Source organism: Etheostoma spectabile, chromosome 18 (assembly GCF_008692095.1).
Source record: "Etheostoma spectabile isolate EspeVRDwgs_2016 chromosome 18, UIUC_Espe_1.0, whole genome shotgun sequence".
Classification (NCBI taxonomy): Eukaryota; Metazoa; Chordata; class Actinopteri; order Perciformes; family Percidae; genus Etheostoma; species Etheostoma spectabile.
The window spans coordinates 6768198-6790309 of NC_045750.1; the positions used below are offsets into that span (position 1 = coordinate 6768198).

The 22112-nt window shown below is 42.9% G+C and overlaps 1 protein-coding gene across 1 annotated transcript; it reads left to right on the forward strand.

The window, feature by feature from the left end:
- Window positions 1-421: 421 nt before the first annotated feature.
- Window positions 422-13373, forward strand: thbs1b (thrombospondin 1b). Its single transcript, XM_032542643.1, has 23 exons — window positions 422-595; window positions 786-874; window positions 1212-1771; window positions 2010-2085; window positions 2440-2523; window positions 2680-2789; window positions 3652-3777; window positions 4697-4793; window positions 5692-5865; window positions 5996-6172; window positions 6265-6438; window positions 6713-6840; window positions 6954-7106; window positions 7332-7550; window positions 7666-7773; window positions 8158-8317; window positions 8453-8571; window positions 9745-9979; window positions 10146-10373; window positions 10561-10832; window positions 10935-11032; window positions 11141-11280; window positions 11381-13373. The coding sequence occupies exons 2-23, from the start codon at window positions 811-813 to the stop codon at window positions 11386-11388; spliced, it is 3510 nt and encodes a 1169-aa protein (XP_032398534.1). The 5' UTR covers window positions 422-595; window positions 786-810; the 3' UTR covers window positions 11389-13373.
- The last annotated feature ends 8739 nt before the right edge of the window (window positions 13374-22112 follow it).

Genomic DNA, 22112 nt, shown 5'->3' on the forward strand with positions numbered 1-22112 from the left:
TTTAATTAAAAAAAAAAACACACACAACTTTGAACATTATAAGTAAAGCTGATAGACATAAGTTGCATCAAATTAAATAATGTTAAACGAAAAATAGGCTGCAGATGTGCATTATGATCCGAGGCGGAAGTGCTGCTGAAGACTGATGGATGGACGCTGTGAAAGTCTCTCTCTCTCTCTTCTCTCTCTCTCTCTCTCTCTCTCTCTCTCTCCTCTCTCTCTCTCTCTCTCAGCTCGTCCCTTCTCTCTCTCCTCCTATCGCTCTTCTCTATGCCCTCTTCCTCCCTCAAAGCTGGCTTTTTCTCGTCGGCCGTGATTGGACAGGACATTCTAGGAATGGACAAAACTATAAATAGCACTTTGTCCGTGTTAAAAGGGATTTTTTTACGGCTCATATTCACGGACATCATCAAGCACGAAGAAAAAAAATACAAAATAAAATCTCGAGATTTTGTACATTCTTATTTTTTACGTGGATTCTTTCCCCCCCCACTCCCCAATATAAGATGCCTTATTCATTCTCGAGGATCTATTGCGTGGTTTAATATTTTTTCTTGGTGGACTTTGTTCACTTTTGCTCTGCTGTCTCAGTTAACGGTGGTGTGGGCCAATCTTCCTAAAGGAATGCTATATTTCCTGCCGATGGCGACCCTATGGCCAGTGTCTATTGAATCTGGGATTGACTTTTAATATGGTTTTTCATTGGTGTTCAACCTGTTGCACACTCCCTTTGTGTGTCATTGACAATCCCGTTATAAACGGTTAGGTTGTTGTCGTTTCTTGTCGCAGGCAGCAGGTTGGCGCTTCACCATGAAGTTGACAGGGATATTTTTGCTATTGATGTTTTGGACCTGCGAGAGTGCGCGAGTCGCAGGTGAGTTGGGCAGAACTAAGTGATCTAACTTGAACTGCTCGGGATATTAATTATCTTTTAAGATAGGAAGCTCCTTATTATGAGCAGGGGTTGAACTTTTGTTGTCTACCAGCCAAATGGCTAGTGAATGTTCAAATTTGACCAGCCACAAAATAGATTGCCATTGTATTTTTTGGGCTGGAGAGTGAAGAAAATCTAGTAGCCACTTGCATATTTTACCAGGTGCTGATTTAGAATCCTGATTCTGAGTCTGGAGAGCTTTTATTCAAACTGAAAACTACAGACACCCATAGCACTGCCAGACAAAGACTGACTACTAATTATTATTCACCCGCAGAGAGCCGAGACGACAATAGCGTGTATGACTTGTTTGAGCTCGTCAAAGTCCCGAAAAAGAACCACGGGGTCACCCTAGTGAAAGGAGACGACCCGTACAGCCCCGCCTACAAGATCCTCAACCCGGACCTGATCCCCCCAGTCCCCGAGAGCGCCTTTAGGGACTTGATCGACTCCATCCACGCCGAGAGGGGATTCCTCCTCCTGCTCAACTTCAAGCAGTTCAAGCGGACCAGGGGAAGCCTCTTGACCGTGGAGAAGCAGGACGGTTCCGGACCCGTGTTCGAGATCGTCTCCAACGGCAAGGCGAACACCTTAGACATCGTTTTCTCCACCGAGAACAAGCAACAGGTGGTTTCCATTGAAGATGTGGATCTGGCCACGGGCCACTGGAAGAACATCACGTTGTTCGTGCAGGAGGACTGGGCGCAGCTGTACGCGGGATGCGAGGAGGTGAGCACCGCCGAGTTGGATGCGCCCATCCAGAGCATCCTGACGCAGGAGACCCCGGACAGCGCGCAGCTCCGGATCGGGAAGGGAGCCGTGAAGGATAGATTCATGGTGAGCGCACGGGCCATTATAGACGGGAGAGTTTTAAGTCGCGTCTCTTTTTTTCATGTTGTCAGCAGAGAGAGTTTTGTTTAAAACGCAAATGCCCAATTATGTCCGAAAGCTTAAAAACGCACAAATGGCAGGACTGAATTATTGTAATGCTTTTTTTTAGACTGATGCAATGAAAAGCGGGTTTTCTTACTGAATGTACCGGATTGTAGCCTAAACTGAACATCGATGCTTGCAGGGGGTCCTGCAAAACGTGCGGTTTGTGTTTGGAGCATCACTAGAGGCCATCCTCCGTAACAAAGGATGCCAGAGCTGTAAGTAATCAGACATCTTTTATGTTTCCTAATCACTTATCTGCTTCATGTAGAGCAAGTCCTTATCCAAGAAATGTGTATATACTTAATTTGCTTGCTGATTTCTACATACAACCGTCCCTGGGCAGCTGTTTACCACTTGTCACACAGGAATGCCATCTTACAAATAGCTCAGGGTACTGTGGTCTCAAAGTATGTTCTCTGCTGTATTAACTTATTGCTTTTCATTAGGATTTATTGCAGTGTGGGATGTGTAACATTTTAAGAACAACATTCTCCCTCCCTCATTAAGAAGTTAACCATAATGTTGAGTGTGCAAATATGTGATTTGGTTTATGTTATGTCTTCTTTCAGCCATGACGACTGACTCAATGATTCTGGAGAACCTCAATGGTTCCTCTGCCATTAGAACAGAGTACACTGGACACAAGACTAAAGGTAAACACCACTAACATGTTGTGGACATCCCCCGTTATACCGGTTCATGTCTTTTTTATTAGACTCCAGCATATAGAGACTGAACACACTTTTTTATTTATGTTACCTTCACTGCCAATTCATGAATTTCCTCTTTGTGTTTTGGCCCTGGTGAAGACCTGCAGATGGTCTGCGGCTTCTCCTGTGAGGACCTGGTCAGCATGTTTAAGGAGCTGAAGGGCCTCGGTGTGGTGGTCAAGGAGCTGTCCAATGAACTCCGCCAACTGGTAAGGAGGAATTCCAGCAGACCGTCTGGGGGCAGAGTGCAACACACAGTCTGCCTCTTTGCCTTTGTGTGTATTGGATTGATGTGTCTTGTCTCCGGGTTACCGTCACCTCCTGTGTACAGTTGTCCAGTAACATTAGACACACACAGTATAAGGTCTTAAGGATATGTGGTAACACTAATATATTTGTTAATTAAATGAGGTTAAGAATATGTTCAATGCTTAGAGACAACAAGGGAGCCTGTAGATGCCTTATGCATTCTGTAGTGAATAGTGACATATACTCTCAAATTCAGCGTGCACCAATTCTGAAATCTGCATAGTCGCAAAATGAATCCTAAAACCACATCTTGAATTATCCATAGCCACTACTTTTTTTATTTTAGAAAAAGTTCTAGTTCTACTTAAACATTTTTTCTGTGAGACAGACAGACAGACAGACAGATAGATAGATACTATAATACCACCAACAACAAACAGAGCACCTGAATAATGTCATAAACCTATTCAACACCTATTATTAACTAAAGTGTTATCAGGATATATAAGATAAGGTGCAGCGTCCTCACACAGAGTCTTACTGGACATCTTGACGATCTTATGCAGTTGATTTTTATTCCTCACTGACAATGAAAACACCAGGCAATAGAACAGAAAGTACATATACAAAGCACATATATAACTTTTTACTCATGCTCTTAACTTGAGTGGTGTATTATGGTAAGTTTCAACATATCTTTATTATACTGCACATTTTTATTAAGAAAAGTAGCTTTTGCCAAGGTAACAACTAATTGGGATCCAAATAATCAATTACCAATATCTGGGTTTTGTCTGTTTCTCCTACACCTTCCCTCCCCAGACGGATGAGAACAAGCTGATTAAGAACCGCATTGGCATTCACAGTGGCGTCTGCATCCACAACGGCATTGTACACAAGAACCGAGACGAGTGGACCGTCGATGACTGCACCGAGTGCACTTGTCAGGTGAGATCTGAACTGTGTGTGTCGTTTCTTAAGTACTTAAACACACGTGTGAGGGGATGCACTCCTTGCTTTGACTTGTTTTTACACACACGCACTTACCACCACTTAACTGATCTGGTTAGTAATTAGTAGTGCGAATGCTTGCCAGTAGGCCAACAGCCTTTACCGTTGTAATGAGAGGTCTGTTCGAAGAAGTTCAACTCGAGTGTGGCTCAGAGGGATGTGACCAGACTTTAAGTGATGCACTGTAATTAAGAACAAGACCTTGGCTCTGACAAGTGGAAAGAATTGATGGGTTCAGGTGCAAAACACTTGGCAGGGATGATTCCTGCATTTCCCAATAGGCTTGATTTCCTGATTTCCTCTTCTGCTAATAAGCTACTTGTCCCTATTTTCCCTTTTTTCTCTGTCAGTGATCAGATCCAGGAGGGACAATATTTGCATGCATAGTTAGAGGCAGTTGTTATCCCTGAGTCATTCACAGTACACCCACACAGGTTGTGCTGGCAGGCTGACTTTACTTGTTTTGGACTCAGCACCGGCTCCACAATCAAACCAACTTCCATTATAAGGACTTTGGCCTCGTTCCCATCTTCCTCTGACCCAGTGGGCAGGTGGTTGTCTGCACTGAAGGGGTCTCCCCTTCTCAGTCAGAATCCTGCTCTTTTGTTTTTCTGTCATGGTAAATTTGTGCAAACTCAGATGATGAGAGAAGTTAACACGCAACACGCACTAATTTACACAACAATATACTTCACATTAGTGACACGGTTCTGTACTGTCTCTCAATTCCATTTGGAAATGGGGATTTAAACAAGCATCTGGACATAATTTGAAAGAAAATTGCAGCAACATTTGGTTGATATCCATACCGTTGAGCATATGCTTAACCATACATTTGATCTCTGTGCTTGTGCAGAACTCCGCTACTGTGTGCCGCAAGATCTCCTGCCCCCTTATTCCCTGTGCTAATGCTACTGTTCCTGATGGAGAGTGCTGTCCACGCTGTGGAACACGTAAGCATTTCTGTACAATTCATTGTTAGAGTCTGCATAGCTGCAGGAAAGTACACTGTAATTACAGTGTTGTTAATTTATGTAAACCTGCACTGTAAGCTACTGTATGAAAGGCCCCCATGAGCTAGAATGTGTATGTGTCAACTAACAGGCAGAGCATACAAACACTGCTCCATTCACAGAGCCGTTTCTGTGTTATTTGCCATATAAAATAAAAAGCCTCAAATATTTCCCTGGATGTAAAGGTTTCTATTCAGGAGAAAACATGTTAACTTTAGAAATCATTTAACTGCAATAACATCCGAGTAAATGAAAGGGTGCTTATGTGTTTGGAACATTGGCGCTTTGTGCCCAAAAACATATTTGAAATGGCTGTAATTTGCCAAATTGGTTAAAGTGGGATGGAAAATTGGTTGGCTGTTTAGTGAAGCCATCTTCTACATGAGGAGTAGTGACATGTCCTTCATACCTATGCAGGCTTGGCTGCAATGCTTCCCCAAAACCTAAATAAACAGGGGGACCCGCATTCAGCCAGACCTCAGACACTTGTTGAAGTCATAACACACTCAGGCCCATGTTTGCAAAATCAGCTTCCTCTTTAGGAAAACATAAGCCAATGGGGCATCCCTGTGTATCCTGAGGACAGTGGCCCTTTCTATTTTCCCAGCTTCTCTCAGTGTGTTAGTCGCTGCCCTCCCTCTCAACAGACGGCCTTCTATCTGTCCAAGTCCCAGCTAAATCCACACTTATTAGCCCTCCGCTTTAAGAGCTTTCCCTCCTCATTTAGGCTTGAGGGTGTTTGTGAGGGGGTGCTGCCTCAGTGAAATAGCTCTTTCATTGTCTCTTTTTCTCTCTCTCTCTCTCTCTCTCTCTCTCATACTCTCTCCCTCCTGCTCAGCGAGCGACTATGCAGAGGACGGCTGGTCGCCGTGGTCTGAATGGACCCATTGTTCCGTGTCTTGTGGGCGGGGCATCCAGCAGCGTGGGCGCTCTTGCGACCGTATCAATAACAACTGCGAGGGCACCTCTGTGCAGACCCGCGACTGCTACCTCCAGGAGTGTGACAAGCGATGTGAGTTAACACAGCAGACACGTCACCCAAACACAAACAAACAAGTAGACCCTGTGAAGCCCACAGCCTGATTCACATGCAGTTACCAAGATGTGATAAATAACCTTTGACCTTCACTTGCGGCCGTCAGTCAAGCAAGACGGCAGCTGGAGCCATTGGTCACCATGGTCATCCTGCTCCGTCACCTGCGATGCTGGTGTCATCACCCGTATCCGCCTCTGCAACTCCCCCACCCCTCAGCTTGGAGGCAAGGACTGTGAGGGAGAGGGCCGGCAAACAGAGAAGTGTCAGAAATCTCAGTGCCCCAGTAAGTCACATCATCTGATGTTCCTGCTTGCATTTGTGTGTTATACACAGCAAGGATAGAAATTAATCATTTTTTATTCTTGTCTCCCTTAGTCAATGGCAACTGGGGACCCTGGTCACCGTGGGATACCTGCACTCTCACCTGTGGAGGTGGTCTCCAGACTCGTAAACGCCTGTGCAATGACCCAGCGCCAAAATACGGTGGCAAAGAGTGCGTTGGTAATGCTAAAGACACCCAGCTGTGCAACAAGAAAGCCTGTCCAATTGGTGAGGCATTGTAGTCACATACAGAACTTCTAAAATTGAATTCCATGTATCTGTATTATTTTGAACATGAGGATTTTAATGTCCTTTTATTTATTATACTGCTTGTTGTTGATTTATTATATTTCAAGTTAGTTATGTTGTATATACCGAAATCTCTTTTCACAATGAGACCATTACTGGCGAGGGATTTATGTAATTAAAAAAGATCATATCTGTAAACACTATTGATGTTGCAGATGATGTCTTAATAATGAGAAAATATTGCTGTTTTCAGATGGGTGCCTGTCTAACCCCTGCTTTGCTGGATCCAAGTGCACCAGTTTCCCTGATGGTTCCTGGAAGTGTGGCAAGTGCCCAGCTGGCTACACTGGCAATGGTATCAAGTGTAAAGATGTTGACGAGGTAAAAATTCTTTCAACGTTGTATTATGATTTTGTCAGGCACAAACAGTTTGATGCCTGTAGTAACATCTACCGAGTCTTAATTGGTTTGTTGTTTTTTTATCTTAAAAATAGTGCAAGGAGGTCCCAGACGCTTGCTTTGAGTTTAATGGTGTGCACCGCTGTGAGAACACAGATCCTGGCTACAACTGTCTGCCCTGCCCTCCTCGCTATTCAGGACCCCAACCGTTTGGCAGAGGAGTGGAGCAGGCTGTTGCTAAGAAACAGGCAAGTGCTGTCTGGTCTTTGTGTCTAGCAGCCAACGTACAATAAATATTGACAACAGGAATAACTGTTACAAGTGTACTTGTAACAGTCTCCAAGGCAGGACCATGATCACTTATTTTACTGAATGTCTGCCTTTTCCAAGAAAAAATGATCATGAATTTGGATTATGCTCAGACAGTTTGATTACTGGTCATTCAAACTATGCATCCCTCCTTCACTCTCCAGGTGTGCACACCTCGTAATCCCTGCCTTGATGGAAGCCATGACTGCAACAAAAACGCCCGCTGTAACTACCTCGGACAGTTTGCTGATCCCATGTACCGCTGCGAGTGCAAGCCCGGCTATGCTGGCAACGGCCATATCTGTGGAGAGGACACAGATCTGGATGGATGGCCCAACGCTGACTTGGTCTGTGTGGAGAATGCCACCTACCACTGCAAAAAGGTACAAAGTGGTGAAGCAGCGAGGCTCTGTGGAGCAAAGTCACTTAAGAAAGCAGTTTTTGCACAGTTAGTTTGTTTTCATCTCTGACTGTCTGACTGTGTTTTCTGTTATTCAGGACAACTGTCCCAACCTCCCCAACTCTGGGCAAGAAGATTACGATAAGGACGACATTGGAGATGCTTGTGACAATGATGACGACAATGATGGCATTCCTGACGATAGGGTAAATAAAACTCTCCGGATGTGGCCATAGCAGTAAACAAAGGAGTGTGTGTGTGTTCTGCAATTTTTGCATTCATCCTTCATGCTGTCTAATAAGAAGACAGGTGGATAGAAGGAAGGGGAGTGGAGGCTCTGCAGGAAAGAAAATGTTTCTCTGAGGCCTGAGCCAAAACCTCAAATTCCAACACTGAGGCACTTCTCTGAAGGAGCTGCACTGTGTGTTTGCTGATCCCAGCATTAGATTTGGGTCAGGGCCTAAAAGTAAAGGACATTTTCATCCTGCATCACTCTGTTCCTGTGAATAGATCCACTTAGGTTCTGCACTGCACCTGAAAACCTATCCTCAACTCTTATCTTCTCCTTTGTCTTTTTCTTTTTGAAACAGGATAACTGTCCATTCGTGTACAACCCCAGGCAGTATGACTACGACCGCGACGACGTGGGTGACCGCTGTGACAACTGCCCCTACAATAGTAACCCAGACCAAACAGACACAGACAGCAATGGAGAGGGAGACGCCTGCGCTGTTGACATTGATGGAGATGGTGAGGACTAGAAAGTTTATCAAAAATACTGGAAATCTACATCTTTATTTCTGTGCTGAAGTGAGGTCATGCTTGTGTAATATTATGTACTCATGTAGTGGCTTTTAACATCATGTGTTTCTATGAATTCCCCAGGCATATTAAACGAGAAGGACAACTGCCCCTATGTGTACAATGTCGACCAGAGAGACACAGATCTGGATGGAGTGGGAGACATGTGTGATAACTGCCCTCTAGAACATAATCCTGATCAGGTGTGTAGACACACACACACACACACAACACACACACACACACACACACACACACACACACACACACACACACACACACACACACACACACCACACCGCCCTTCACCATTTCCTTCCACCTCATCCACCAACAATAATAATAATCCACATTCATCTCCCTGCCTTTCTCTATAGCTCAGCATCTGTCTTTCAAATGAGATAGAGCCGCAGTGATTAGCTCTGTGTAGCTGTCTAAGCTTTATCGTGCCATGTGAAGGTGGAGTAAATCCTGTATGCAGCTCAAGGGCACATCAGTTCAATAAGGCGTAGTGGGGGGCTAGGGGTCTTTTCAATGGCCCACTGACGTTAGCTGGCTAATGTGAGGGAAGAGGCCCTAGGCTGAATTTTTCTGAGGAATGGGCTGGCCCTGGGCTGTGTGCATGCCCTGTCTGCGCACCACAGGCCTGCTCAGTCCACCTGTGCTATGCTACACTGAGAAATAGGAATGTGTTGAACAACGCAACTCAGGAAAAGGATGGGGGAAGGAGTGGTGAATCTTAATCTACACTGATGTAGTCTTTGAAAAGTAAAGGGAGAGAAAAAGTAAATTGCACGCTGCAATTAAAGACCAAAAGAGACATGTCCAGACATGGACGCAGCAATGCTACCTGCTGTTCCAAAGACTAAGAAAAAATGCCTCTTCAAATGTTGTGGTCTTGTTGAGAACTTTGACAGCAGAATTATGGTTCTACAGAGAGACCCAAATTCTCACATCCAACCCCTGCTCTAACCCTTCATTTCCTTTCATTCATCCCTGTGCCCCTATTCTTTCTTAGTGCCGCAGGGTGGGTGTAATCCTACCCACCAGGGCTAGCATGGCTTTGCCCTTCACTACAGATGCTGGAGGGGCTCAACGAGCAAATTGGAGTAGGAGATGCAACAGAGTCTTGATTTTCATTAGCTAAAACCTGGTGACAGATCTTGGACAAATTGAGCTTGGCAGCTTTACTGAGGCAGAGTGATTTCAGTCCTTAATGAAAGCAGGAGAGGAGATGAACAATGGTAGCAGGAAATTGTGTGGTCTAAAGAAAAAAACACGGTGGAATGTAATCACGTATGTCTGAGTGCTATTAATACTTCATTGTCCCCCTAATCCATACAGTAGGTCGTAACTCTTATGTCAAAACATTGCAGGTGGATTCAGATGATGACCGGGTGGGAGACAAGTGTGACAGCAACCAGGACATCGATGAGGACGGACACCAGAACAACCTGGACAACTGCCCATACATCTCCAATGCCAACCAGGTTGACCATGACAAGGATGGCAAGGGAGACGCATGTGACCATGATGACGACAACGACGGCATCCCTGATGACAAGGACAATTGCAGACTGGCCTTCAACCCTGACCAACTGGACTCTGATGGTGAGCAGAATGGGCCCTGCTTTAATCCCAAAGGATACAGGTTGTCAGAAAAAGAATTCTCAAGCACCAAAATGCTGAAATATAGCTCACAGCATGTCAAGAGATCTTTGAAACTATTTGGGTATTACTATTAATAAATATGTAATATGTATATTTTTTTTAAAAGGTGATGGCCGTGGAGATGCTTGCAAAAATGACTTTGACCAAGACAATGTGCCCGACATCTATGATGTGTGTCCCGAGAACTTTGACATTAGTGAGACAGACTTCCGCAAGTTCCAGATGGTTCCTCTGGACCCCAAAGGCACCTCGCAGATTGATCCTAACTGGGTCGTCCGCCATCAGGGCAAAGAGCTGGTTCAGACTGTCAACTGCGACCCTGGCATCGCTGTTGGTAAGTCACAAATCCCCAAGGAAAATTCCTTTTAAGTGTTACTTACTTGTCAAAGGATCCTATTCTGATTCTAAAAAAAAATGGGTTGTGATTGTCTACAAAATGCCTCCTAGTTTGCCTAAAGAGCATACTTTTAAAAATGTGTGGGCAATGAAATTCTGGCCTCTAACTTGCATTTTTCCTTTAGGTTACCACGAATTCAATTCAGTGGACTTCAGTGGGACTTTCTTCATCAACACAGAGAGGGATGATGATTACGCTGGCTTTGTGTTCGGCTACCAGTCCAGTTCCAGGTTCTACGTGGTGATGTGGAAACAGATTACGCAGACATACTGGTCTAATAAACCCACCAAAGCCCAGGGCTACTCTGGCCTGTCCATCAAAGTGGTTAACTCCACCACTGGCCCAGGAGAGCACCTGAGGAACGCCCTGTGGCACACAGGAAATACCCCAGGACAGGTAACACATTTGGACTTGGAGGTTATACCACCCCAATAGATTATTTTAACTAAAGAGGCATAAAAAGATAAATCCATGGTTGTTTGTTTCGCCATGCTTTAGGTCCGCACTCTCTGGCACGACCCTAAGAACGTTGGATGGAAAGACTTCACCGCCTACAGATGGCATCTGATCCACAGACCGAGAACAGGACTTATTAGGTGAGCAGAGGATAATATTTAGTCCACATAAAAGTTCAGTCTTCGCATGGGTTTGACATCCAAATCCCAAGCTTTGGACCAACTTTCATTTTTCCTTTATTCCTGCAGAGTCGTGATGTATGAGGGCAAGAAGATCATGGCAGATTCTGGTAGCCTCTATGACAAAACGTACGCAGGTGGCAGGCTAGGTCTTTTTGTCTTCTCACAAGAGATGGTATACTTTTCAGACCTCAAGTATGAATGCAGAGGTAAGCATTTACTTGAAATAAACTTTCCAGAAAGCATTCAATGCTCTGTTATGAAATCGAGGCCATATCCAACTCCTTTTATTATTCTCTTCTTCAACAGATGTCTAAATGCATGGCGCAGGAAGCTCTGAGGAATGCACCTTTTTTTTGTATAAAGTATGAACTTATGTATTCTGAACGAAAAGTCCAGGGACCGATTTATCTCCGCAACGCTTTCTTCTGCGGCACGCACACTTGGATGAGGCAATGGGCATGTGGTCAGCCTCAGGGTAACTTGAAGCTGGTTCGGGCAGAGCACCAACCGTTTGACTGCCAGTTGAGGATCAGAGAGCCCCTTCTCCTCCACCCTTAGCTTTCACGACAGCAGAGAGAGAGAGCTAGGGGGGGAAAAAACAAGCCCTCTAGCTTTGCCAGTAGGACACAAACACCTTTCTATCCCAGCTCTGCCTGCTTTTCTCGCTCTCTGAAAGACCTCATTCATCTCTGTGCGGGAACGGCTCCCCATAGACAACTATGCACTTCCAAGCCTTTACATCTCTCTCTCTCTCTCTCTCTCTCTCTCTCTCTGTCTCACCTCTTCAGCCTATGTGCCTGTCTACCTTAGCGTCTGGATGGACATCCCAAAGAAAAAAAAATGAAATATTTCCTTTGCTTTACCAGATCTTCCACAATGTAGAATCTGAACGATACATTTGAGGACTCAGAGGATGAAAACAGCAATAACATTTTGTAGGGATGTTGGTTGTTCAGGATTTAGGAAAACTGTTGGGAGTAGAGTAAGTTAGAATAAGGGGAACATAATGTTGTGGATGCGCGTGGTTATGCACATATGTGGAGACTGGAACAAGAACGTGCTTTTAACCATCTACCTAACAAAGAGAAATGCAAAATTAAATTTAGGTTAGCTTTCTTCTGAACGTACAACTATCACAGTCTGGTTAACTAAACAACTCTCAGGGTCAGATGGAAGTCTCAACCTGCCCATATCAAACCAGTAACAAAAGATATGAGGTTTGTTTTACAGAAAATTGCTAGAGCCAGTTTTCCCTCCAAAATACTCCCCATCTTACATCAAAACCTTGGTCACTGAAGAGATTTATCCTCCTCAGCTTCTGAGGATTTAAAATTGAAATTATGTAAATACATGTAAGTTATTGACTCTTGCCTACAATGTAGGCAGCAAAGGAAATACAAATGCTTTGAAAAAGTAAAAAAAAAAAAATAGATACAATTTCAACAAATTACAAACAAAACTGAACAAAATAAAGGTACAGCCAGGTCACAGTCACTGTCTATCATCTCCAGCTGTATCCACTGTAAGTGAATTAGGTATTTTTCAGATAGGGCTAAATAGCATGAAGTGTATGTGACATGTGTGCCTTTTCTTCAGAGAGAGATGAAAAACAAAGGAAATCTTTGATGTACAAATATTACCTCATTGCTGTTGTATAATTAGATCAAACAAAAACACAACCTAAGTACTTTTTCATATTCCTTTGAAATGATGGACATCTTTGTGCCACTGTAGCATAAGCTGTAAATAGTATGACTTTTCATATCCAAAAAAAAACAAACACAAAACGCTCCCAATCCTGTGATTTACCCCAGTGAGAACAGTACAATGGGAGATTTCTTTTTTATGAATAATTTTTTGCTTTATCATGTATGTCCAATGCTGTTTTTAGCAGATAAATTATTGTTTTGTCCTAGCTGTTTGTGAGAGATTGGTGTGTGTGTGTGTGTGTGTGTGTGTGTGTGTGTGTGTGTGTGTGTGTGTGTGTGTGGTGTGTGTGTGTGTGTGGTGTGTGTGGGATAAATGCTATTTAAATAATTTATCAGGATGTGTTGCCTTACCAAAGGCCACATGTCCATCTGTATAAACGGTTTGCACACTGACGTGAGGATGTTCTGTTCTTTATTGTTTTTACCTTCTTGGTTATTGTGTATCAATGTTACCATTATTGGTAATTATTTGTACAATTAGTTTTGCTTTTCTCTAAACATTTTCTTAGTTGTACAAAGCGAAAATGCTGTTTTTATTCATAGCGATTATTTTGTTACATACTTCAAGACAATAAATAGTTGTTAAAATTCTTTAGCATGTCCGTGCTTTTGTTTGTCACATTGGAGCAATTTCATCACTTCTCATCTGGGTTTATTATTGTTCAAGTGCATCAAGTTGTTTACATGACGTGGAGATAAGTTTTACATTAAACACAAACTGGTGGATGACGGAGACCACAAAATACGTAGACTTGCTCCAACCAGATCACAAAGACAACTGGCCTTGATTACGTCTATATGATGTTCTTTCAGGATTGCTCCGGCAGTGCCTGTCGGCCGGATGTCCGTTATCTTACGCTTTCTTTGTGTTGGGATTCTAAACTCCTGTGGATTTATGAGGACAACGGTTAACTGCTCCTCAGATCTCTGCAGGGGAAATCCAGACAGCTAGCTAGACTTTCTGTCCAGTCTGAGTTTCTGTTCCACAACTAAAACATCTTTTAAACGTAAACGTTCCACCAAAACAAGTTCCTTCACGAGGTTATTTTGCAACAGCACCAGGGCTCCGTCCAGCACTTAGCGCCGCCCATAACAATTGTAATTGGTTTAAAGAAATGCCAATAAACCAGAGCACATTTTTCTCCCATCCCGGAATAATGTGTGAAATAGCCAGACCCTCTTTGGCAGCACTGTGGAGGAAGGTCTGGAAACACGAGACTAGGTCTACCATAGCCCCAATGCTCAACACCTGAACACAGTCAAAGTCAAGATCATCGGCCAGCACACCCAATGGCACAGAGTTGTTCTTTCAGGCCTTTCTCCCTGCAGAGAGGCACACTTTGTCTCTTTGTGATGAAGGCCACATGAGGAATGTGACACAGACATCTGCTCCTGAGCTTCATCTGCCTGACCTCTCTGTGATCTGCCCTGACCTCTGCAGACGCTTAAACAACACGAAGAGCAAATATTAGACTGGCATGAGGCTTGACATTGGCTGACAGGCTTTGATACACACACACTCCAAAAAAAGCAGGAACACAACAAGAGCAAAAACGGTATAATCATTTACCCATATTTATAATTGTATGTACAATGTGCCAGCTGTTAGACACATACAGTATCAAGCAATAATAAGAAAACAACAATGCTATCAACACATCGCTATGACGATGCAGATGCAACTTGCCTGTTATTGTCCCTCTGGCACCGCTGGGAGACAACTCTTTTTTGAGAAGTGTCTTGCTGTTTGAGCGCCTTCCATTTACTCCGGAGGACGTTCCATGGTTTGTCCTAACCTTTGTCGGCCATTTCCTTTGTGTGTTCCTAATAAATTAAATTAAAAATGTCTCTCATCTCCTTGTCCGTCCACTTCCATCTGTCTTTGTTGATGCCCGCCGTGTGTGCAGACAGAGAGGAAATGCTGGACGGAAATTAACTAAAACTGTGTTTTGTGGCGGGTTGCAACCATAAAATGACGGCAAATAACATTTCTATCAGTATTTATTGCATAAGCCGTTTATCGATCAAGATAAAAGCTTATGAGACCGAACGCATTTCCTTTGAGTCGATATTTGTGAAATTAAATCGAATTTTACGGTTTCCATAAGGCATTTTTTATTCAATATCACTTAATTTGGATAAAAACATGCAGATGGAAACATAGCTAGTGTTATCAAGGGGAGCAAAGCAAATAGACATTTAGGAGCTATATCATCCAATTGTAGCCTTTTTAATCCAAGAAGTCAATTATAAACACATAATTTATTAATCATGACAGCCCGTCTTGAGGTATTAGGGATTATTACAATGTGGCAACACTGAAGGCTAGACATCTTAATACCAGCTGCGGTTATCACATGCCTCTGCCAGCGGTCTACAAACACCCATGTTTACTCTCTGAACCCTTTTTAGGCTGCATGTCGGGATGTGGGTGTTGGCTTGGTACATAGTTTTCTTACATGAAATTTGTCTTCCCTTGATATCATATTTAATATAAATGATGCTATATCTTTTATATGTTAGAAATTAAATTAAAACGGTGGCACAATTTTAAAGCGATAGTCCGTAGTTTCTTCCACCCCCACAAGGAATTCCAAGTAATGACAACAAAACTGTCTATAGCAATTGCCGGCCCTGAACATATTTTGCACACACTGCAGACATAGACCTTGTGTACAGGTCTGTATCACTACAGGGTACCTTTAATTATTATTATCTGAATTAGAGGCATCACTGTAAGACACCTTGATGCTATACTGTATATATTTATGGAAACCACGATGTATTGTTGCCTACTCTTTTCCCAGCGAGACCAGGACTGGTTAGCAGCCTTCCGGTCAAGCGTCCCCCCACACACTCACAAACACACACACACACCTCGAATAATGACAGACCAAACCCAAAAAAGCCCCACTCAATTACCTCCAGCACCTTTAATGTGTCTGGAAAAAGCACCTTTTTCCGTAAAAGGATACAGACATTAGCCTTGAAGTGTAGTGACTAATGCAAAGTGCTGAATGGAACAAAGGCCATCCACCCTGGAGTTACAACAGCTTTATTTAGCTCCTGTAATCCACCCGGGGAAGTGGAGAGACTGGGCTCCATTTGCAGAACCCGCTGCCACAATTGGCCTCAAACCTCAGCCTGAAACGCTACATTTGATCTGGCCTACCTCTTCCTCCAGTCTGTCATTCAACACCTTTGTGCTTCATGCTGCTGTGTATTGAGGTGTTGAAGTGTTATGTTAAGATGGAAGACCCCCCACTGAATTTACCCACCATGCACGTCTGTAAGCACATGAGCTCCAGGACCCCACCTGAACATACAGTATTTGAGACTCAAATAAGAATAGAATAACATGTTCTTGAACAATAAAGACTTGGTGAAAACAAGTGTGGAATGTGGTTCAGTCAGGGCATTTTCTTTCAATTACAGTATTAGTTGGGAGCGTAGGGTGGGATCAAAATAAAACCTAAACGACACCACTTAACTTTTTCTAAAAATAAAAAACAGCTGCAGGCAACAGGATTTTAAAATGATCACTTTAATCACCCCATGCTGTTATGTAACACCTTGAGTCATCGGTGCTTTCTGGTTCTGCACACTCAGCTTTGCTTTTAGGCCTACTAGAGATCTTTGTGTAGTACAGGCTTCAAAAGGCTGAAGTAAGTCTTACACTACCAATACAACAATGTTAACATATGCCATTAAAAGTAAAAGTCCTGCATTCTAAATTCTACTTATGTAGAAGTTCAGAAGTATTAATCAGCGAAATGTACCCAAAATGTAACAATGGGTTAAAGGTGCCTTGAGCTCAATAATATTCATGAGCTCTCCCAGCTGCTTTGGTAAAGCATGCTGATAGCCAATCAGAGCCAAGCAGCTCAGCTCGTTGAATAATAATGAGAACTGGCGCAAATCTTCCTGCAGGCTTTCTGTACCAGACTAGAATGGCTTGAAACAAGGTAACCAAGGCATTTGTTCCACAAACAAATGTTATAGAGTCCCTGGTAGAACTTCAGACATTAATACAAAGTAGTGAAATAGGTGGCAAGGCACCATTAAAAGTAAAAGTACCGTTTCTGCAGAATAATGCTTGGAAAATTGTTAAATGGATCGTTAATACTGATGTGTCCAGCCCAGTCTCATTCTCAGAATTTTGAAGCAATGTATTTCAATGGGAAGCCTATTTCATGATCACAGAACGATTATGGTAGCAAGTAGTATTGAAAAGCCGAAAATCCGCACAGGGAGGTTGGTCGGGATGGTGGGCGGGTCAAACAACACAGGACTTTTACCCCAGAGACCAAGGATTGTGTTCCGCGTGTAGCGGTTCCTTTCCACGTTATTCTCTTCCTGTCTGCATGTCCTGCGTGTGACGGTTCCTTTCCTTGTTCTTTTTTTCCTAACCACAACCGTCCTGTTGTGGCCGGCGTGTGGCGTTTCATTTCCCCGTTGTTGTGTGCCACAGAGACCGCGGATTGTGTTCCTGCGCCCGAGGATCGCGTCCCGCATGTGGTGGTCCTTCCCGTTGTTGCGTCCCCCAGAGGGCACGGATCGTGTCCCGGTGCGAGTTGTTGTCACCGTCCCGCGTGAGGCGTTTCATTTCCCCGTTGTTGAGTCCCCGAGAGCAGCCCAGTGTCATGGGAGTTTGTGAAATGGTCACGTTTGAAAATCGTGACATGTGCACAAATCAATAATTTAAAATAAGGTGACCATTTCACGCACTAGCGTGAGACCGGGTTGGACGTATAAATGTGTAAGCAGCATTTTACTGTCGTAACTGGTCTGGGTGGGTCGAGGTTAACAACCTTATGTCCAGTTGGTAGTTTAGTTCAGTTGATGCCAAACTAGCCCCCCCCCCAAAAAAGAAGAAAGGTAATTTTTTAGGTGGAGGGATTTGCTGAAACCAGAACATTTGGGGCATTTTGCTTGATAAATGACTCAAACTGTTAATTTATCATCTAGTAAAGTTTACTACTAAAGATGAATGGACAAATCAATTCACTGTGTCCTGGTTTCCCCACAGGTTTAACCTTAAAAGGTTGTGATATCTGTAGAGAAGTGCAGACCCACCTTTGAATTTGGTCCAATAACAGCTGTAATTTAGGTGTTAGGTACCTTCAGAATCTAGAAAATCATTTGACCTATTTATTCACTTATGATTAATTTATCTAGTTCTAGGAAGCCTTGCCAACGATTACAAGTCTGAACTAGTTTGTTCACTTTCCTCCTCTATTTAACTGTGGAGAGTGTTTCATTATTTTGAATGAATAAAAATCCTTGTGAAGCTTTAAGTGTGAAATCACTGGGCGTTGCACATCTGTGATCACAATATAATGACGAACTTTGGGACCCTTGCTGTGAGACTATCTGATGCCACAAATGTAGGCCAGTTTAATGACTTTTCTGTAATTTACGTCTGTAACCCCTATAAACTAATTCACCATAGAGAACAATATGGTCCCTGTTATTGTTGGCAATCGCAACAGGATTCCTGACTAGGATGTGCTGTGACCCCTGACCCGGCTACAACTGGTAAACTCAAACAGGCAGTGAATATTTTTGATGGAACCAGGTGACCTGTATCACCTTTGAAGCATTGCGATAGGTAAAAAAAAAAAACCCATCTCCAAACATTATTTTAAGGACATCATAACTCTTCGCTCTCATGAGGGCAATAAAATAACAGGTTACGAAAAGCAAATTCACGATTTATAAGCAATGAGGTGAAAATGTGTTGATGATTGTCTGGTGGTATGGTATGAGAACAATGCCACAACATTTTTCTGAGGCTTTGACCGAGCTGTGACATACAGTCACAGTTTGCCTGTCCCATCCGCTCTGCGTGTTAGTGTTGTGCGTTACTACCGATTGTTTTTCCTCCGTCGTCTTCTTCTCGACACAAGTGAGGCACAGCAATTATTTGAACAGCGAAAAAAATTGTTGTTCCAAAACAACCCAAAGACTTGGAATTCCATAATGTATGAAATGCGTTCTTGTACCCTATTTTATTACGTTGAGAAGAAAGCCAAATGGCTGCTTTTACTCTGCAGTGTGGAAATACCAAGCACATGCTCTCCTTGACTTTACAGTAATATTTTCCGAAGTTTCCAAAATCATGAGGTTTGTTATGACCTTTTTTGGCATGTTTTAGCAAACAGTGAAATAAAAAGAATTGGGGGAGTCCAAATAAAAGTAATAGTAACGAGTTAATGCAATTTCTTTTTAATGCCACTAATTTATTTGACGAGAGATCAACACACGTTCTGTGAATTGGGAATTGGGCTGCTCCGTAGTTTGGGAAATCAGGAAGCAATGCAGCAGTACTGTTGTGAATGGCTATCAAAAACAAACCTTGAAGCAGAAATGGATAAAGAAAAAGGCTCTTTGAAAGGCAAGTTCCGTTTCATAACCCTTCCAGATGGTTCTCTCAATAAGACTGGAGTTATTTGCATGTACTGTCGTGAATTGAGTGACCACCGGAGTGCATCAAGTCTCAAATACCGCTTGCTGGCCGAGCATACGGCTGATGCGGGGAACCATCTTCCCCTTCGCCAAAGGCAGGCAGTGTTGCATTCAGTTCAATACACCCATCTGTTGTTGCTTGATGGGCTTGAGTTTGCCATATTATGCTGCTAAGGAATTTCTTTTCTATTTTGGTTCCCAGAATTTGGTATTATATAGTATTTTTGTCAAGAAAACCGACCATCATAATGATATGATATAAAACTGTTCCAATTTGTTGTCTGTAATTACCAGGTTTTGACAGTGCCCCTTTACTGTATGTGTTCATGTAACACTCTAAGTATAAAGGTGAATGCCCTATGCAGACAACAGCAGAAAAGAAAGACCCCAGACACTGTTTGTGTGCTATTCATTAACCAAACTGGCAGGAGATGAGAGAGGATAAGGAGACTGAAGGAAGAAGCAATGGCTTTTAATTTCCTGAAGGGAGCACGCCCTGCTGCTGCTCTACGGCTTCTGTTTATCCAACGGCCTGTAATTCCTTCTGGCCTCTTGAGTCGAGTTACAGACTCAGCTTCAAACACTCAGCATCCCTGCCATAGCAAAGCCAGTGTGTGCCCATACAGTATACCCCCACTATCTGTACCAGTGTGACTCAGCTGCACATTAACCTCACGGTACAACCACAGGCTCTAATGACCATAATATCCAGGAGACCAGCTGTGGAGGTTAAACAGCACTCCAAAAGCCTATGTCACATGCACTACATTTCAAATAATTATACAGTATACTCATGGGCATGGCCACCACCAAATATGTGTAAACAACCTAAAGAATCTGATTGGCACAACAACAAAAGTTGAACAAAAGCACTGAAAGTATCCCAAATCAGATGTTTCACCAGTTGTTGTTGTATTTAATTTAGCAAATCCTAGCTGAGATGCATTTCAAGGCAAAAATAAGGTTGACATCTTTTATTTAGTGAGAAGTTCAAAATTTTGATGAGATTAGATAATTCTGTTGAAACTTGTCTTTTAAATCAATACGTGTAAAATAAAACGTTTCATAAATGTTCTTATTAGCATTGGACATGAAGTACATCCTATAGCTAGCAGTCGCCGACATGTCAATAAGGTTACTAAGTCTAAAGTTGGCTTCAAGACACAGAGTGTGCCCTGAAAATGGACATGATGTCTTCTGTTTGGACACTCACGGCCATGAACGATGACCTACAGGAAGTCAAGTATGTGTTGTCGGCCGCCTCCAACCTCCACACAGAGACGTGAAATATTAGAGAGAGTTGTGGCAGACAGACTTCCACACAGACACTAAACTTCCGCTACAGGCTGGCATTGCGTGAGAGATGGAGATGTAAACAGTTGAGATAGAGACACCACTGTTTAGCTTATGTGTCGCTGTCAACAGGTTGAGATGTTTTTCCAATTTAACATGTTACGATGGTGCAATCTGGCTGAAGGTCACTGGTTTACATAAGTTGATGAAAGTCAGGAACAACCTAGTAACCCCTTTTGGTTGCAGTTATTTATGGCATTTTCATTGCTTTTAAGTGCTTGTTTTTTCAGCCTTCAGCCTTCATAAAACAGCAAGAAACTTAACTTTTTGTAATTATTTTCTATTTTACCTGTAAAATGTAACTATTGGAGGTTTAGACCTGCAGAACCTTACAAGAAAATAAAACGTATTTTACCTATCGTCATACAATTACATACAATTCTTTTTTTTTGTCTATCAGTCAAATCTATGGGCCTGACGCCATGGGTGTATTTTCATGTAGATTAACATATCACAGAGAGAGTTGTTGCTCCTTTGCGTCGAAAGGAGCCTGTTGAGGTGGTTTGGGTCTGTCCAGGATGCATTCTTTGGGAGGGTTTCTGGGCACGTCCAACTGAAGGAGACCTCAGTATAGACCCAGAACAGACTGGAGAGATTTCATGTTTCTGCTGGCCTGGGAAGGCCTTGGGACCCCCTAGGAGGAGCTGGAAAACGTGGATGGATGAATATCACAACTTCTGATTGCAAATACACTACACGTCCTCAACCATGTTTGAAATACTGCCTTTTCAAAACCATTTTACAGGGGATATTCATTTTTGCTTGAGTTTCTTTACCTATGCTGTCGGACCTCTCAGAACAGGAGCTCCTCCAGCAGAGCTGAGCCAGAGACAGATGGGCAAACCTCCATGCCATGACAAGGTTTGTACAGGTGACTAATGTGAGCTACAGGGCCAGACCAGACCCAAGGTTTCCACTCAGATAATGAGGAATAAAACTGTCTAAATGACAAGCGGGTGCCAATCTGCCAGTGGGCATCACAGGGAGAAAACACACAGATCTGATTCATGCTGTTATGGAGCTATCAAGTCAAGGGACTATCTATGCAGTATTCATACAGAACCATGATTAAAATTAAAGAATTTTGCCTGTTTATTCGTCCCCCCCCCCCCCCCCCCCTCCCCCTCCCATTTATTGGCAGTTGCTGAAGGAGAAGACAGCAGTTATTGCTTCAACACAGCTGCTGTGTCACTTCACAGCAAGAAAAAAAAAAGGTTGTGTGTTGGAATGTGATTCTTTCTGTGTAGATCCTGGATTTTTTTTAACATAAGGTAATGTCAGCTTGCTGTCAGATGTCAGGTTGAGGAATAGGCTGATCGAGTTCACATAAAGTAGGATGGTAAGTCCTTTGAGGTACTTGTGAAAAAAAGGTTTTTGGTAAAAACTTCCCTAGACATGTATGAAACTGTATCTTAAAGCATTAAGCAACAATTACAATACATTTCATAGAAGAAAATATGATTCAACAACATTTTATGATGAAACTACAATACCAAACACATGCAGTC

Bases quoted from the DNA above. Each gene is read 5' to 3' on its own strand.
- thbs1b (XM_032542643.1), top strand. From the start codon at position 811: ATGAAGTTGACAGGGATATTTTTGCTATTGATGTTTTGGACCTGCGAG. The intron at 875-1,211 runs GTGAGTTGGGCA...ATTCACCCGCAG, and splicing joins CGAGAGTGCGCGAGTCGCAG to AGAGCCGAGACGACAATAGC. The intron at 9,980-10,145 runs GTGAGCAGAATG...TTTTTTTAAAAG, and splicing joins TGACCAACTGGACTCTGATG to GTGATGGCCGTGGAGATGCT.